Source organism: Bos mutus, chromosome 20 (genome assembly GCF_027580195.1).
Source record: "Bos mutus isolate GX-2022 chromosome 20, NWIPB_WYAK_1.1, whole genome shotgun sequence".
In the NCBI taxonomy this organism is placed as follows: domain Eukaryota; kingdom Metazoa; phylum Chordata; class Mammalia; order Artiodactyla; family Bovidae; genus Bos; species Bos mutus.
Genome location: NC_091636.1, coordinates 53703123 through 53722481, shown reverse-complemented (window position 1 = coordinate 53722481; position 19359 = coordinate 53703123). Strand labels below are relative to the sequence as shown.

Here is a 19359-nt window from a genome sequence, read left to right as displayed (position 1 = left end):
ACAGCCTGCCAGACTCCTCTGTCCATGGGAATTCTCCAGGCAAGAATACTGGAGTGGGTTGCCATACTCTCCTCCAGGGGATTTTTCTCAAGCCAGGGATAGAACCCAGGTATCCTGCATTGGAGGCAGATTCTTTACCATCTGAGCCACTATTTTGAGAGCAGAATGCATGCTAACCTTTACTCATCCTTCATCTTCAGACACAAGCCAAGCATTCTACTCTCTATGAAATATTCCCTGGTCCTCATAAAGAGATTAAGCCACCACGTTTCCATGTTTCTCTAGTCCCTAGAAAAACTTATCCTCACAGTAATTATCCATAATGCAATTATTCAGCTACCTTGTCTTTTACATTAGACTCTTAAATTCCTCAAAGACAAAATAATCCCTCTATATGATTAGCCCCTAAAATACTACACTCCCTAGCAGGTATCATTTATTACTACATTCTGAGTGAGTCAGTTAATGCATTCTTTAGAACACAGATGATAAAGTACACCATTCCAAAGTACTAGAATGGCAGCCAAGGAAGTAGAACATTCCAAGAGGAAAGAAGATGATTAACACAGTCAGATATCACAAAGAAATCAGGGAGATAAGAAATGAAGACTATTCATTGAACTTCGCTATTATGAAGTGATGAACACAGTGGCGTTTCTGAAAAGCAGTTAGAATAAAAATATACATTAACAAGGAAATCCAGGGAGATGAGAGCTAGTCATTTGAAAAAACATGTTAAGAACTACTTATTGAGTGCCTACTAGTGCCTTTATTTTACTGAGGAATCATATAAAAGGAAAAGCAAGCCATGACATACAAATTAGAAAGAGTATTTATTATCCTATTAAAAAGTTCTCCCAAATTTTACAGACATTTTAGGGTCATGGGACACAGAATTCTAAAGATTCCAGCATATGATTCCTGTCCCTCGATCATTCAACTAGACATTAATTTGGGTCCTGTTATGAAGGAATTCTGCAGATGTAACTGAAGTCTCAAGGCAGGTGACTTAATGTACAAAGATTATTGGGGTGGGCCTGATTCAATCAGGTGAAAAACCACTGAAAGCAGAGACTTTCTCCAGATGGCAGCAGAAGAGACAATTAAAGAGATTCAGACATAAGAAGGACTTGTCACACTATTGCTTGCTTGAAGAAGAAATTCAGGCAGCTTCTAAAAGGAGAAAGCTCTCCCAGCTAAGATCCAGGAAAAAAAGTAGCCCTCCCACCTACATCCTCAATGAAGTGGATCCTGCCAGTGAGGGAAATGAGCATGAATTCAGATTCTTCCCTGGAGCCTTTAGATAAGAGACCACCAGCCCAGCTGACACAAAACTTCAGTCTTTCCAGATTTAAAGCAGAGGACTAAGTTGAACCCTCCTGGACTTCTGACCTACAGAAATCATGTGACTATTTGTTACACACCAACAGAAAAGCAATAGAAGTTACCAAATAGTTCTATTATGGATTACATTGTTAGCTGTAACAGAAATGTTCCGCAGTTATTTATCAAGAAAGTCCTCTGCCCTGAGAACTGTGATACATGTAACGTGTAACACCACTTTCTATTCCCCTGACCAAAGACATATATATTGAACTTATTTGATTCCTAGTGTATTCTTTAAGACGGTGAAAATAGTCTTATGTCACAGAATGAATTTTCAAAATAATAAGATAAATCTCAACCAGTTAAAATACCTGACGAGTACTTGGGTTCAATGAACATCAGCTGACACAGAATGAACACAGATCTAGGAATAAAAATATTCAAATTTATATGAGTCTCTCTCTCTCTTTCTTTTTTTTTATAAAGCAAGAATAATATGTTTGTTTGTTTTTTTCTATTTCACAGAGATTGTTCTTAGAATGACTTGGCTGTAAAGCACAACATACAAGTGAAAATAGCTGCTACATATGTTTAGCTACAGCAGTAAACTGTTACTGAAGTTGAAGCTCCAATACTTCTGGCCACCTCTTTGAGGTCAAGAGCCAACTCATTGGAAAAGACCCTGATACTGGGAAAGATTGAGGGCACAAGGAGTTGGGGCAACAGGATGAGATGATTAGATAACACCACTGACTCAGTGGACGTGAATTTCAGCAAACTCTGGGAGATAGTGGAGGGCAGGATGAAATGGTTGGGTGGCATCACTGACTTAATGGACATGAGTTTGGGAAAGCTCTGGGAGATGGTGAGGGACAGGGAGGCCTGGTGTGTTGCAGTCCATGGGATCACAAAGAGTCGGACACAACTTAGGAACTGAACAACAACAAGTAAAAAAGATAATCATAGACCAGACCCAAGATTCCTGCCTTTCTTGCATGACTGGGCAACTGAATAATCACTGTGACCTACAAACCACAGGATGAAAGAAGGCAGATCAAACACCATGTAATTAACAGTTGCATTGCATCTGAGCCCCACCTGCATGCTCAATGGATGCCCAGCTGTGGCACCCTCAACCTCCACATGGTCTTCTAGCATAAGGCCTGTTCACCTGAAGAAAGAGGCAAGATTTTTGAAGTTGTTCCTTTTTTTTTCTTTTGCACAAAGGTGCTTTGCTCCTGTTCTCTCTTAAATCAAGTGCATCGCTTCATCTGCCCAGAGGAAGAACATTTCTCTTGCTGCCACAAGCCCCTAGGTAGTGGGTAGGCTATTTTAAAGCATTAACTTCTAATTATAATTCCATAGAGCAACAGTCTCCTCAAAATTGTTACATTAAGATTTTTAAAAATTTGATTTCAGCTCTTGAAAGACAATGTCAAGAGAATGAGGAGATATGACAAAGTTTGGGAGAAAATATTTGCAAAAGACACATCTGATAAATTAGTTATCCAAAAAAAATGCCAAGAGTTCTTAAAATTAAATGTTAGGAAAACAAACAACATGATTAAAAAATGGGCCAAAGATCTTAATAAATACTTCACCAAAGAAAACACACACATGGTGTAACCCTATGAAAAGATGCCCCACATATATAACATCAGAAAAAATGCATGTTAAAACAATATGCCAATATGTATCCATTGGAGTGGTGCTAATCCAGGGAATAATGACACCACCGAATGCTAGTTAGAATGTGGAACAATGGGAACTCCTATTCATTCGTACCTGGTGGGTGTTCAAAATGGCACAGGCACTTCAAAAGACATTATTAATTTCTTATAAAATTAAACATACTCTAACCATATGATCCAGGGATTGCAAAGTTTGGTATTTACCCAAAGGAGCTGAAAACATCTGTCCACCCAAAAACCTACACATGTATATTTATAGCAGCATTATTTCATCATTGCCAAAACTTGGAGACGACCATGATGTTCTTCTGTAGATAATGGGTAAACAAACTGGTGCAGGTTGACAATTTCATATTACTGAGTGCAAAAAGAAATGCATTATCAAAACTGGAACAGACATGGAAGATTTGAACAGACTTCAATCTATATTACTAAGTGAAAGAAGCCAACCTAAAAGTCCACGTACCATATGATTCCAACTATATAATGTTCTAGAAAAGGCAAAACTATGGAGTCAATAAAAAGATAGGTGGTTACCAGAGGTAGAGATGCGGAGAGATGAACAGATGGAGCACAGAACATTGCAGTGCAGCCAAAACATTCTATATGATATTATGTTAGTGGGTATGTGCCATTATGCATTTGTCCAAAACCATAGAATAATAAGAGTTAACCCTACAACAAACTGTAGACATTGGTTGATTATGATGTGTCAGTGCAGGCTCATCAGTTGTAACAAATGCATCACTCTGGTGGGGGATATTGATAGTGGAGGAAGCTAAGCATGTATAGGTGCAAAAGATACATAGGAAATTGTTGTCCATTTCTCTGAATTTTGCTAAACCTAAAATGCACTAACAAAAAGTACAGCCTTTTAAAAAGTCCTGTTGGAAAAGTATCCAATATGAAATATACCATAAAATACTTTTCTGACATCGCTCCTGTTAATGCTTACAAACAATTGTATGTTGAAGAGCTCTCAACTCTATTTAATAGGCACTTAGGCCGAGCCATCAGTGAGTGAGTGTGCACTTTTCTAAACACAGTCTCCCAGTATAGCTATAAAATCTTAACTAGGGCCCATTCTTTCTACATACCTGTTTATGATTAGGATTAAATTATATTTTAGTAATGCTCATTGAGGTGTCTCTAAGGCTTCTTTATTACCAACTATAAAATTTATGATATTACGATTTACTGTACTGTTTTACTTAGTAGATGTGTATTAACTCATTTCCCATATGAAACCTACCAATTAGTAAAAAAAAAAAAAAAAAAAAAAGTACATACCTAAGATGCTACTTTAGTAAAAATTAACATTTCCTTTGGTTTCGTTTGGTAATGATTGCAAATAATATACTTTTCATGATACACTTGAACTCATGTGTATTTACAAAGTAGTTTTGCCTTGATGCAAATATTATATGGGTTGAGATGAGATTTAAGTGAACGAAAGTAAAGTTTCTGATCAAAATACCTCCGGAGTTGAATTTGATATTATTCTAAAATAAGTCCTTATTGTTTCTGACAAGCAAGTATTCTCTCCAGGGATTCTCCCCTTCCATCATCTATACATGGAGCCTGATCGCAAGAATAACTATACAATACTTTTGGAAACTTTTCAATATCTCCATCGCATCTGCTTCAATTTATCAATCCATTTATTCCTTTATTTTTAAAACTAATTTTAAATGAGGCTTTATCATATGGCAGTTATTTTATTGTTCTTGGTAAGTAAGCACATGCAATTCTAGAACTATTCTGGCCATTTTGAAAATGAAAATTAACCAGAATGATAACAAATGAATCCACTTATGTATTATTTATAATGCTCATTTAAAAGTAATTAGCAAATCCTTATTTTCAAAGAGAAATGCTATATTGAAAAAATGATCTAAATGGAAACCACTTGAGTTGATTTTTGAGATGAACACATGAAAAATCAGGTAGAATAGAAAAGGCTGGAGCAGCTTTACTGTTTTGTGATACAAGACATTATAAAAGTGCATAAACCAACAATGAGCTATCACCTCACATCTAATAGAATGATCATGATCAAAAAAGTATGGAATATTAAATATTGGTAACAATATAGACTAACTAGGACACTCATATAGTGCCGCTGTGAATGTAAAATGTAGTCACTTTGGAAAACAGTCTGGCAATTCATCAAAGATTTAAACATAGTTTCTATATGACTCTGCAGTCCCACTCTTAGGGAAATACCCAAGAGAAATGAAAAGTCATTCACACAAAAACATCCATATCAATGCTTATGACAACATTCTTCAAATTAGGCAAAAAGTGGAAACAACCCAAATGTCTATCAAGTGGTGAATGGATACATAAAATCCAGTATATTCAAATAAAGGAAAGCTTTTTACCAGTAAGGAAGAATGAAACACTGATACATACAATGTAAATGAACTTTGAAAATAATGCAATAAGTGAAATAAGCCAGTCACAAAGAACTACATGTTATATGATTGTTTTATACTAGATGCCAATTAAAGGAAAAACTATTGCTGTAGACTGAATGTTTCCCACCCCCCTCCCTAAATTCAGAGTGAAACACTCATGAGGGAGATTAGATCCCTTATAAAAGAGATCGCAGAGAGATCCCTTGCTCTTACAGCATGTGAGTACACCACCAGAAGACAGAAAGTGTGTTCTCACCAGGCACCAAATCTGTTGGCCCCTTGATCTTGGACTTCCAGCCTCCAGAATTGTGAGAAGTAAATGTTTGCTGTTTAAGAACTAGGTTTATGACATACTGTTACAGCAGCCTAAACAGAAAAGGCATCTATAAAAACAGATGCTAGAGCAGTGGCTCCTTGAATTGAGGCATGGGCAAGAGGGATTAGAGCATGATGACTAAGGACACAGGATTTCTTTCTGAATTAGTCAATGCATTCTAAAATCCATTGTGACAACTGATGGATAACTGAATATACTAATAGTCATAGAGTATACACTATAAAAAGGTAAATCATATGGTATGTAAAGTATTTCTAAATGAAGCTTGAATATTTTGTAAAATTTCTTATATTTTCTGAGGGCAGAAGAAAGAGTATAATTTCATTTTATATGAGAGTTCCAAAAAAACATCTACTTCTGCTTTATTGACTATGCCAAAGCCTTTGACTGTGTGGATCACAATACACTGTAGAAAATTCTGAAAGAGATGGGAATACCAGAACACCTGACATGCCTCTTCAGAAATCTGTATGCAGGTCAGGAAGCAACAGTTAGAACTGGACATGGAACAATAAACTGGTTCCAAATACGAAAAGGAGTATGTCAAGGCTGTATATTGTCACTGTGCTTATTTAATTTGTATGCAGAGTACATCATGAGAAACGCTGTACTGTATGAAGCACTAGACGGAATCAAGATTGCCGGGAGAAATATCAGTAACCTCAGATATGCAGATGACACCACCCCTATGGCAGAAAACAAAGAACTAAAGAGCCTCTTGATGAAAGTGAAAGAGAAGAGTGCAATAGTTGGCTTAAAACTCAACGTTCAGAAAACTAAGATCATGGCATCCAGTTCCATCACTTCATGGCAAATAAATGGGGAAACAGTGACAGACTTTATTTTTTTAGGCTCCAAAATCGGTGCAGATGGCGACTGCAGGCATGAAATTAAAAGACGCTTACTCCTCAGAAGGAAAGTTATGACCAACCTAAACAGCATATTAAAAAAGCAGAGACATTGCTTTGCCAACAAAGATCCATCTAGTCAAGGCTATGGTTTTTCCAGTAGTCGTGAGAGTTGGACTATAAAGAAAGCTGAGCGCCGAAGAATTGATGCTTTTGAACTGTGGTGTTGGAGAAGACTCTTGAGACTTCCTTGGACGGCAAGGAGATCCAACCGGTCCATCCTAAAGGAGGTCAGTCCTAAGTGCTGATTGGAAGGACTGATGTTGAAGCTGAAACTCCAATACTTTGGGCACCTGATGCAAAGAGTTGACTTATTTGAAAAGACCTTGATGCTGGGAAAGATTGAAGGCAGGAGGAGAAGTGGACAACAGAGGATGAGATGGTTGGATGGCATCACCAACTTGATGGACATAGTTTGTGTAAACTCTGGGAGTTGGTGATGGACAGGGAGGCCTGGCGTGCTGCAGTCCATGGGGTCGCAAAGAGTCAGACATAGCTGAGTGACTGAACTGAACTGTATACGATTTTCCAATATGAAGTATTCCTAAATTTTAATATTTATAGTTCTCTTGTGAATATATTGAAATCTTTTAAAAGGCATTGAAAGTTAGGCTTCTTAGGTGTCACTAGTCATGAAGAAACCACCTGCCAATGCAGGATATGCCACAGACGCAGGTTTGATCCGTGTGTTGGGATGATCTCCAGAGAAGGAAAGGACAATCCACTTCAGTATTCTTGCTTGGGAAATCCCATGGAGAGGCACCTGGCAGGCTACAGTTCATGGGGTCACAAAGAGTCAGACACGACTGAGTGCACACACATACATATGATATATACAATACTGGGCTTCCCTGGTGGCTCAGATGGTAAAGAATCTGCCTGAAATACAGGAGACTCTCTACAATTCAGGAGATGCAGTTTCAATCACTGGGTCAGGAAGATCCCCTGGAGAAGGGAATGACATCCCCTTCTCCAGTATTCTCTCTTGGAAAATTCCTTGGACTGAGGAGTCTGCGGAGCTATAGTCCATGGGGTCACAAAAAGTCAGACATGATGGATCAACTAATGCTTTCACTTTGATATTTCATGTATAATAGTAAACTTGGGGCAGTTTATACCTTTGAATTCTTTCTCAACATGTCAATACATACTTCATATTTTTGATAGCAGATCCATTTTCCTAGAGCTTTATTCTAATTTAATTTGAAGACATTTATGCACATATTTTTGAACTTTGAGATAATTGTTGATATTTATACTTTTTTAAAAATGTGGTTATTTAGCACAATGCAATGTTCTGGATGAGGATCAAACAATAGCCTTCCTCAGTTGTATGGTGCTGTACATTTTTTAAAAATGACTTAGACCTGCTTGTTGAAATACCAAGAGTTATTCCGTTACTGTAAAATTTCTAAGAGTCAATTGAAGCTTGAAGAAAGGTGTTGTATCGATAAAGTCATTCAAGTAAAATGTTAAATTTTCTTTTCTTCTCTTTATTTTCCTAACTGCTTCACTGTATATGAAGCATTCTTCTACTTAAGTAAGGCATAAGCACAGGAGAAAACAAGTCTCACAATTAAGAAGAGAATTAGATATTTTGACTAAGTGATACAGACTAAGTACTCTGTGATATCAATTTTCTACCACTATGCAGAGATTATAGTAAAGGAAAAGATATAAGATTTACTAATCATATCTGACAATGAGTAATTGTGTCTAATACATTCTATGCACTCTGCTAGGTGCATTAAAATAAATAAAAATCATGAAAGCCCTGCTCTGGAGAAAATCTCAGCATAAATCTTCATGTTTAAGTGACATCTTTTCTATGGTACATAAAATAAAGAAGTTTACCATTTTCTGAAGCAGCAACTGTGATGTTGTACCATGGAGTTTCTTCTCTATCAAGAACCTTGGTAGTCTTAATGGTTCCAGTGTTGGCATCAATGTTAAAAAATCTATCATCTTCAGCATTGTAGTCAATGAAGTATCTAAAGGAAAAAACAAGACAAAACAAGGATAAATCTTTTACCTGGTGCTATGATAAAGAAAACTGAACCAAGGGGGGTATTAAATCTATTATACTCAAATATTGAAATATGAATTTTTACTTTCTGTATATGGCCCTCCATTTTGCCTGTCCATTTTATATTTGCATAGGCTAATATTAATTATTTTCCTGTCTGTCCTTACTTAATATTCAATTTAATTACTAATTCAAAAAGTTAAAAAGTAAAACTTTAAACTCCATGAGTAGAATAGGAGGTAGTAGACGGCAAAACTGCAGTAATTAATAAGGGAAAGATTTAAAAAAGAAAAAAAAAAAACCTGTCTCTGTGAAGTTCATAGGAAAAAACCTGTCTCTGTGAAGTTCATAGTACATTGGAAAAAAAAATGAACCTTTAATAAAACTTCTAATTGCTGTGTGTACATTTTTTTTTTTTAGGATAACATGTCGGGGATTAATTTATCTTATAATTTCATCATAGCTGAAGTTTGAAGATATATACAAAATAAAAACCAAAACATTTTGATTAATAACCATCATGTCCACATCACCTAGCACCTTTTTTTAGTCAAATAATGATAAAATAAATAAACAGGAAGTAGGTTGCATTACCGGCCACAAATCTTCTTCCCTCACTAATTCATGTAATTTTGCAGGGTTCTCTTCCCTTAGGTTTGGCCTCCAGCTAACTTGGGCAATAGAATGAGTTGAAAGTGATGGTGTCCTATTCCACAGCTGGGTCTAGGTTTCCTCTTATGCTCTGCCACTGCCATAAGAAGAACATGCCAGGACTAGTCTACTGGTCCCCAGAAGAAAGGTGAACCCCACAGGCAGAGTTGTCAGGTTCCCTCCTAGAGCAGAGCTACCTAATAAACGAGCAGCTGCAGGATTGAATGTCCTGGAGGTAGCACAGTTGGCAAACAGAAGCCAGCCAAGTTCAGCCAATCCTCAGTTAACTCACAGATACATACAATGTGGTTATACATGACATTTTTCTATAGCATTGAATTTGGAGGTTTTACGTTATTCAGCAATATTTAATTAACATAAATATGAATACAAAATATAGTCAACAATCATCATATGTTCTCGAAATGTTCCAAACTATTCCTAAATAGATTTAAGGAGAGAATGCTTTCTTCTCCTTAAACCTCTAATACATCTTCCCTCTCATATCCATGTTAGCTTATGTGACATTTCATCAACACCTGAAGAGAAAAAAGATGAACTACTATGTGAAAAGTACAAGGGGAAAAAGACTTGGATATAACAGACTAAAGTCAAAGATCAAAATGAAGAAAAAGCTTGACTTGGTTGAAAAACAAATAGATGCTTTAATGTAACTGGCAGAATGGAAGTGGATGGCTAGGGCATAGGACGAGCAAGCCCTGGAGCATATGAAAGGCATGGTCTTTAATTTTTTTTTTTTTTTTTTTAATGAAAGAAATGGGAAAACATTCTAAACAAAGGACATAGATTTATTTAGATTCTGGAAAAATTATAGTGGTTACTTTGAATCAGACTGTGGAATATTTTAACAAAATTCAGAAAAGAAATGATGTCATCATGGACAAATGTGAAAAAATAGAAGGAAATGGAACAATACATGAAATAGTACTATAAGCTGGCTACAAACTATACAGCTTTCTGTTGGAGTGGTATCAGTATAAAGAAGAAATTACAAATGACTCAATTTTTGTGTTGTTTCTTTGTATTTGACCCAGCATGTAATTGATAAGCCTGTTCATAGCATGGGATAAAGAGTTAGGAGAAAAAATTCCCGTTGGGAAAAAAGGAGTGGGAGAAATCAATGATTTTGCAATGTTATGTCTGAGATGCCAAAAAATAAATGTGGAATAAAAACTAGAAAATTAGAAATGGTTGTAGAGTTCAAATATGCTTTCTAAATAAACAGAAAATACAAACTTGAGTTAGATCAGTCTAAATGTAAGGTAATGGGAACAATCTCATCTGGGAGAGAATTGTAAGGAAAACAGGAAGTAAAAGACTGAGCAGTAAAATTCCCAGTCTTTTGAGTCTAAGGAGTCCAGTCTCTGAATAGCAGAAGGTGTCAGAGAAAGGAGAACAGCCCTGGAGAGAAGGAAAACTGGGAGAGTAAGGATGTACTCTTAGATAGGAGGGTTCTAAGTGGACAGAAGAGCTGTCTACTTCTATCAAGAAGTTAAATTGGAATATAAAGGCTGAACTGGATTTGGCAGGATGGACATCCCTGATTAACTTGAAAAGAGTAATTTCAATAAAATATGAAAGCATGGAAGTTTTACTGTGGTGGAGTCAAAAGTCTATTGAATGTAAATCCATGGAGCCCATGAGTCTTCACAGTTTATTGGATACCATTACCTGAAATGAAGATATAAAAAATGGTGTCTTATGTCATCAGAGAAGAGGGTTCAAAAAATTAATATTTTATGATACAGGAAATATTAAGTACTGTCTTTGCTGAAAAGAATGACAATTTGTAACGAGGGGAATATCTAAAAAGATGAAATTCATGAGAAGGTGAACAGACTGGGTTCCAGGCCACAAATATAGGGATTTCTATTGAAAGAAACAGAGAAACTCCTTCCATTTTAACATGAAGAACATATCAAAAGATAGGCGATTGTGGTAATGGAAATATTACAAAATTTGTCATACTTTCTAGAACAGAGTATAATTGAAATACAACCCATGCCTAGCACAGGCATACTCTTTTAACAGGGTACCTAAAACATATTTCTAAGGTATAAACATCATAAAAACCTATGGACATAAATGCACAAACATGGTAGAAGACAGTACCACAGAGACCCAGGCTATAGAACATCCCAAGAAATCTAGGAGCTCACTAAATGAAAATAACATCAGAAAATAACAGAATAAATCACTTGGAACTGTATGATCAAGACAAAGAATTGGCCATTTTGGGCATTGATGGTTCTAATAGAAATTCTGTTACTTAAAGGAAATTCAACATGCAAAATCATTTAAACATGAAAATATAAAGGTATAAAAGAAATCTGATTGAAAGAAACATTAGATCCAGACTCCATAGAAAAGTGGTTAAGAGAGATATCACTGGGTTTTCCCAAAGCATTAGGCCATGGCATGTTGACACTGATTTACCTTCTTTTGACTTAAGATTATATCACAAAAATATCTTCTCATAATATCCTTCCCCAGAGGCCTGATATCAAGGATGAATGAGGATGAAGGCTGAATTGCTAAGGAGATGTGAGCAATCTTGTCACATGAAAAGAATAACATCCTTAAAATGTAATCAGTTGGCAATCTGGTTATTACATCATCCAAAGTAACCTGTCTTCAAGAAATTTTCCATTTTGGTTTACTTTAAGAACAACAGCTACTGGATTTGAAAGTTGGACCTGAAATTGAAAATATTATTCAACCTCAACGTTTCCTGCAGCAACTATCAGCAAAGTTCAGATTGCATTGTTATCAATACACCTCTATGAAATATAGCAGGACAAGCCCCATTTTAGAAATGTGATCACTTTAAAACTGTCAGTCTGGAAGAAAATGTGTTTTCTTCTGCTTATAAGGTGAATTAAGACTCTGAAAATATGTAGTTCCTTTATCAGAACAATCTCCTCTCTTTTAGGCTCTTTACACAGAGCTTACTAAAAATAAGTACTAGAAATAGTGGCTAAACACTTTTAGGATAAATACATTTTTATCTGAAATTAAAAAAAAATAGCTTACCTACGCTTAAATGGTAGGTATAATACGAGGCATGAATCCAGACTTATGGTATTTACTTCTTGATTTTCTATGTGACCTAATTCTCTTGGAAATCTACAACATACAGGCTAGACCTCAGACAGGTGCTTGGAGCCAAAGAATCTTATTCATGGGGTTGCAGTTGAATTTTGACTCAAGTAGAGCTAAATAGTTCTGCTTAACTACCCTTATGTTTCTACCCAGCCATAGTGATAAAAAGGCAGAAAAGGGAAAACAGAAATGTGACAGAAAAGAACTATGCAAAATTATTTTGGAGTGTTATAAGTGGAATCATTCAATGTTAATCATTTAAAATTATGAAGTGACTCAGATGTGATTGAGTGACTAACACTTTCACTTTCATAAAACCTGAGGGATTAGAATTTTGAGTTTTTTTGCTTCCCTGACAGCCCAGTTGGTAAAGAATCTGCCTGCATTGCAGGAGACCCTGGTGTGATTCCTTGGAAGGGAAGATTATCTGGAGAAGTGATAGCTACCCATTCCAGTATTCTTGGGGTTCCCTTGTATCTCAGCTGATAAAGAATCCACCTGCAATGTGGGAGACCTGGGTTCGATCCCTGGGTTGGGAAGATAGGGAAAGGTTACCCACTCCAGTATTCTGGCCTGGAGAATTCCAAGGCCCATGGGGTTACAAAGAGTCAGACACAACTGAGTGACTTTCACTTTCACCTTACACAGTGTTACACTAGAAGTAAGAACTTACTTTAAAACAAAATATTCTTGGGTAAGGAATGAGTATTGATTCAGTAGTGTCATCAAATAAATTAATGAGAGAATGCTTAAGAGATAGATTAGAGGTGGTTGGTGGGGAAAATTCAACTCCCAGTGCATTTCTGCATAGGTTGGTTCTTGAAGATAAATAGAGTTGAGAAAAATGACAAGGGGATTTACCCAAAACAAATTTCCCAGTTTTCAGATATAGTGGTGGTTTAGTCATTCAGTCATGTCCCAATCTTGTGACCCCATGTACTGTAGCCCGCCAGGCTCTTTTGTCCCATAGTATTTTCCAGGCAAGAATACTGGAGTAGTTGCCATTTCCTTATCCAGGGGATCTTCCTGACCCAGGGATCAAATCCACATCTCCTGTGGCACATTCTTGACCACTAGGGCCACCTGGGAGGCCCATTTTCGGATATCAAAGAGGTACATCTACAGTCTTTTCCTCAGTGGTTAACAATCTGTAGATTCTGGCCTCGATTCATGCACAATGTAAATATGAATTTTATGGAAATTTGTTTCTAAAATGGATCTAGCATATGTGTTAAAATGGCACTGAGTAGTGCTAAGAGAATGAATAAGCTTCCCAGGTGGCTCAGTGGTCACGAATCTGCTTGTCAGTACCTACCAATGTCAGAGACACAGATTCCTAATATTACCCTTTATACATATTCTCCAATTATGCTTGAAATTTGTCAGAATAATTTCAGAATAGACTTTATTTTTCACAGCCTGTGCTTAGTTTACACCTCTCTTTCATTGAGGGATATCTAAACACTGTCAAAAATGACAAATGTACACTTTTTACAGTATTTTATTTAGCTTATAGTTCTGGAACTAATTTTAAAATGTAATACAAGTATGATTTTTTTTTAATCAGTCACTTTTTTTAGACTTCAGTTTGAATTTAAGAAAAATGTAGTTTGTGGTACGTCTAGCTGACACTTTGGGCAAATCCACAGGTATACGTAGCAAAAACAGCATGGCTGTTCATTTGGGAGTTAGTTAGGGAGGAAATGTTTAGGCAGTTTCAAGGGCTACTCTGATATGATGATTGCATGCTGCTGCTGCTGCTGCTGCTAAGTCGCTTCAGTCGTGTCCGACTCTGTGCGACCCCCTAGATGGCAGCCCGCCAGGCTCCACCGTCCCTGGGATTCTCCAGGCAAGAACACTGGAGTGGGTTACCATTTCCTTCTCCAATGCATGAAAGTGAAAAGTGAAAGTGAAGTCGCTCAGTCATGTCCAACTCTTAGCGACCCATGAACTGCAGCCTACCAGGTTCCTCCGTCCATGTGATTTTCCAGGCAAGAGTACTGGAGTGGGGTGCACTGCATGTGTGTGTGCTAAGTCACTTCAGTCCTGCTGACTTTTTGCAACGCTGTGGACTGTAGCCCTCCAGGCTCCTCTGCCAAGGGAATTCTCCAGGCAAGAATAATCGAGTGGGTTACAATTCCTCCTTCAGGGGATCTTCCCGACCCAGGGATTGAACCTGTGTTTCTTTTGTCTCCTGCGTTGGCAGGAGAGTTCTTTACCATTAGCGCCATCCTGGAAGCTTGATATGATTGTATATGTGTGCTTAGTCACTCAGTCATGTCCAACTCTTGCGATGCCATAGACTGTAGTCTCCTAGGCTCCTCTGTCCATAGGATTCTCCAGGCAAGAATACTGGAGTAGGTTGCCATTTCCTTCTCCAAATCACATTATAACTCAACCACCACTATAAGTTCACTGTATCCTTCATGAACTAGGTAACAGGATCATCTCTATGCTAAGTGCTACTTAGGAAGTTATATGATCAATGATCAACTGGATGTTGCCTCTGAGGGATTGGTGATCCCCTGGCTATAGACCAGAGGAAGTGCAATTAAGTTTGTGCTATCTCAGATTTGTCCAGTAGTTCCTTAGAGTGCTTTAACTGTTCAATTCCATATTCAATCCATGTCTAATTTCATGTTGGCTGAGAAATGGGTTCGTTTAACACTTGCAAAGTTGTATGTGTTTATAAACCTAGGTTATCATTTTTATTCCTACAACTACTCTCTGTTCTGCCATTCAATATATGCACCTTCATATTTCTAGTAAACATATTTTAATGTGATGAGCAAAGTGGAAAGAAAGTACATTGCATTGACATATGATAAAGTTTTATTCTTAAAAGTAGAATTTCTGGGCAAACAAATAGGCAAACAAGTTTTGGCCATAGGTAGCAGTCAATCTCAATAATGATTGCCTTTGTTCAAGAATTTTCTTCAACAGAAGCTACTTGAAACAAATTACCGAGTTCATCATTTGGTGCTCAATTTCCATTTGACTATATAGGCATAGATTCAAAATAATTATTAATCATGTTAAAGTACATTAGAAAAGTTATTTTTCACTTCAATAACAAAATTTCAGTCCTCAGAGGCACTTATTATTTTTATTACAGTCTATCCATTTCACCATAAAAATTAATTTAAAACTTGTGTAATGGAAATCTATTTTTACAGTGATGTATTTGAAGAAACATTAGTTGGATAAAATAATAGAAGATGCCTTTCCATTGTCATACTTCTGATACTTGTACATACAGAATGTGAGTGGTGACACTAATATACTTGAGATCTTCCCTCCCAAACAGCTGTTTTCATAAATTTTACTGACCATGATCAATAGACAGGATAAAGTGTAATCAATATACACCCTGTAGGATATTACAGCAGCTTGGCCTCATCTTTAATTTAACAAAAGGTCACACATCTGCAGTATAGCTCAGATTCCCTTAGCTCACTTTGGGGATGCAATTTATTCCACAAGTCACGCATCCAGAAAATAATCTTTCCAAAAGAAAAAAATAGAACATAAGGATCATTTGTCACTTGATAATGTACTGTGCTTAATAAAATGGGCAGCACGTATAGCACATAGATATTTTAGAAAGCTTTTTAACTTCCTATACTGAAACCTTGATCCAACAAAACAACAGCACCTAGAAATCTCTGCACAAAAAATAAGTTTCCATCTGTTATTTATGCCCTTAAGTAACTAAGATTTTAAAAATTCCAGTAATCTTGAGTTCTGGAAATGCTCTGGCACCATTTTAACCATTGTCTTCTTTCTTTGTAAAATTCACATGAAAGCTATTTCAATGTTTTAGTCTCCAGTCAGTAGACTAAAAGACATCACTAAGCAAGGATTTTGGAGAAGGCAATGGCAACCCACTCCAGTACTCTTGCCTGGAAAATCCCATGGACAGAGGAACCTGGTAGGCTGCAGTCCATGTGGTCGCTAAAAGCCGGACACGACTGAGCGACTTCCTTTTCACTTTTCACTTTCATGCATTGGAGAAGGAAATGGCAACCCACTCTAGTGTTCTTGCCTGGAGAATCCCAGGGACGGGGGAGCCTGGTGGGCTGCCGTCTATGGTGTCACACAGAGTCGGACACGACTGAAGCAACTTAGCAAGCAAGGATTTAGGTATTCATTCCAGAGCTAAATTAATTGTACATGCCCAACCGGAACTTAGATTCTCCTTCTGGTGTCAGGACTCTGATCGGGAGTGGTTAATACCACATGCTAAACTCTTTGGTAAATCTGAGCCCCGAATTTAAAAATGTTCAGAGATCTTCTGTGTCTTTATTGAAGCATGGTAGAAGAGACCTCATTTTATCCAGTCTCTATGAGTTGTCAGTTGTGTGACCGGGCGCTGATTTCCCAGCCATATTAGTCTACGATCTCTTCATCTCTATAAGAACAGATTTGTCTTGGACATCTTTAGGTCCCTTTACATTTGCAAATGCCATAGTCATGTCATTTAAGAGTAAAGGTATTGGTCTCTCTAAATGTACCTACTTGGCTATACGTAATGTGTTGAATCACAAAACAGGAGTCAAAGACAAACACTTCCAGTCTTAATGGAAGCATGCTTTCTATCTGCACACAGTTTGCATGAAATATCCTTAATGAGTTATCTCCTTTGTATCAGAAAACTATGACAGCTTTTATGAGGGTATATTAAGAGTTTCTATTAAAGGCTTAATTACAATATTGACTTTCACTAAATTTTTATAAATAGATTTGATCTATAGAATAAAAACTCACTTTAATATGAGTATATTTTGAAACACATTTTCTGAGTATCTTTGCCTTCTTTTCAGAAGTTTGAGTCCTATATTCAAATTTTTTAATCCAATTTTTAGTTTCTTTTTCAAGTTTGCTGTATGACCTTGTCATCATTTTGAAATCTCTCTCTCTCTCTTTTTTGTTAATTTAAAGAGGTATTTCTAACTGACATCTCATCATAAGCTATATGAAAATCTCAGGAATGTGTAAGAAATTAAGTACTCTAATAAGGACGCAGTGAACATCCTTCAAGCATTTGTTCTCTGAGGCTACAATTAAACTCAAAATCAACTAAGTAAACACTCCTAATGCTCTGCAACTATTCTTTTCCTAAAGATATTTTAGACAGATTTTTTTTTAATTTGACAGCTATTTCCAAACCTGATCACAATTTTATTTCTTATTTTAGCATATAAATTGGCTATTGTTTCCTAAATAATGTTATGCTAAGCATTTAAAACAGTTACACAAGATATTTAATATTTCCTTCTAATGGCTTAAAGTTATTATACAAAGAAAATATTAAAATATTACCAATAAGTAAATATATAGATAAATTCAGATTATAAATCAGAGTAGAAAAGGGCAGATTTACTCATATAAATTCACACTAAAGCTCTTCACTGGATAAGAATCATTGATTGAGGACTTTAGTAATTTTCTTTATGTTGCAGTAAATCAAGTTATATGTTTTTGATTTTACAATATGGAGAAACTCTAAAATTAAAAAGTTTTTTTCATGAGATGCTAGAATTAGAAATGGAACTCTTTTCAGCATATCTTTTCTCCAGAGTATGAAACACATCTGAACACAAAACATTCGTTTCCACCTACATGACATTTGACTTCTATAATACAATTTACACTGTTATTGTTTGAAATACATGAGAAGCAGTTCGGGGCTTTTAAAAAACAAGGGTTTTTTAGTGAAGCAAAATTGAATTTAAATTTTGGATCTGCCACTTTATCACTGTGTCAGTTCAGTTCATTTCAGTCGCTCAGTCGTATCCTACTCTTTGCGACCCCATGAATCGCAGCACGCCAGGGCTCCCTGTCCATCACCAACTCCTGGAGTTCACTCAAACTCACATCCATCGAGTCAGTGATGCCATCCAGCCATCTCATCCTCTGTCGTCCCCTTTTCCTCCTGCCCCCAATCCCTCCCATCATCAGAGTTTTTTCCAATGAGTCAGCTCTTCGCATGAGGTGGCGAAAGTACTGGAGTTTCAGCTTTAGCATCATTCCTTTCAAAGAACACCCAGGGCAATGCCAAAGAATGCTCAAACTACCGCATAATTGCACTCATCTCACATGCTAGTAAAGTAACGCTGAAAATTCTCCAAGCCAGGCTTCAGCAATACGTGAACCGTGAACTTCCAGATGTTCAAGCTGGTTTTAGAAAAGGCAGAGGAACCAGAGATCAAATTGCCAACATCCTCTGGATCACGGAAAAAGCAAGAGAGTTCCAGAAAAACATCTATTTCTGCTTTATTGACTATGCCAAAGCCTTTGACTGTGTGGATCACAATAAACTGTGGAAAATTCTGAAAGAAATGGGAACACCAGACCACCTGACCTGCCTCTTGAGAAACCTATATGCAGGTCAGGAAGCAACAATTTATCACTGTGTAAACTTGGCCAAATTTCCTGTCTGCACCTTGACTATAGAATGGGACTAACACTGAAGCCTCATTAGGTTTGTTACAAAAATTTGGGGCATGTTATTACAACCCCCTGGCCCACAGATAGCAAGCAATAAATAGTCACATGATGCAGGATCACATTTCCAGAAAGCTCTCTAGCTTCTCTTATGCATCATAGGCGTGCTCATATGTCAGCAGCTACTGAGGAAATTCCTGAATTCCATTTGCAATATACCAGCAAGTGAGCACAGCCTTTTTAAACAAAGGTTTCTTCACTTTTGGTAAATAGCCCAGTTCTGATTTTTATTTTTAAGAGAGTTGATGGTGATATTGCTGTAAATTGCACATCCTTGTTTTGAGATAAAAGAGACAAAAGCGGGACATGGTCTGTTCTTAAAAATCTGAAGAATCTTACTAATAGTTTAGAAAATTGAAAATACAAAAGA

General features: G+C 36.8%; 1 protein-coding gene across 2 annotated transcripts in view; it reads right to left on the bottom strand.

Moving 5' to 3' along the window:
• Window positions 1-19359, bottom strand: part of CDH18 (cadherin 18) — a 413479-nt gene that overhangs the window by 83861 nt on the left and 310259 nt on the right. For both annotated transcript variants that reach the window (XM_005899707.2, XM_070357847.1), the window contains one exon: window positions 8537-8673. In XM_005899707.2, the coding sequence (XP_005899769.1) occupies window positions 8537-8673 (137 nt within the window). The remainder of the gene's footprint in view (window positions 1-8536; window positions 8674-19359) is intronic.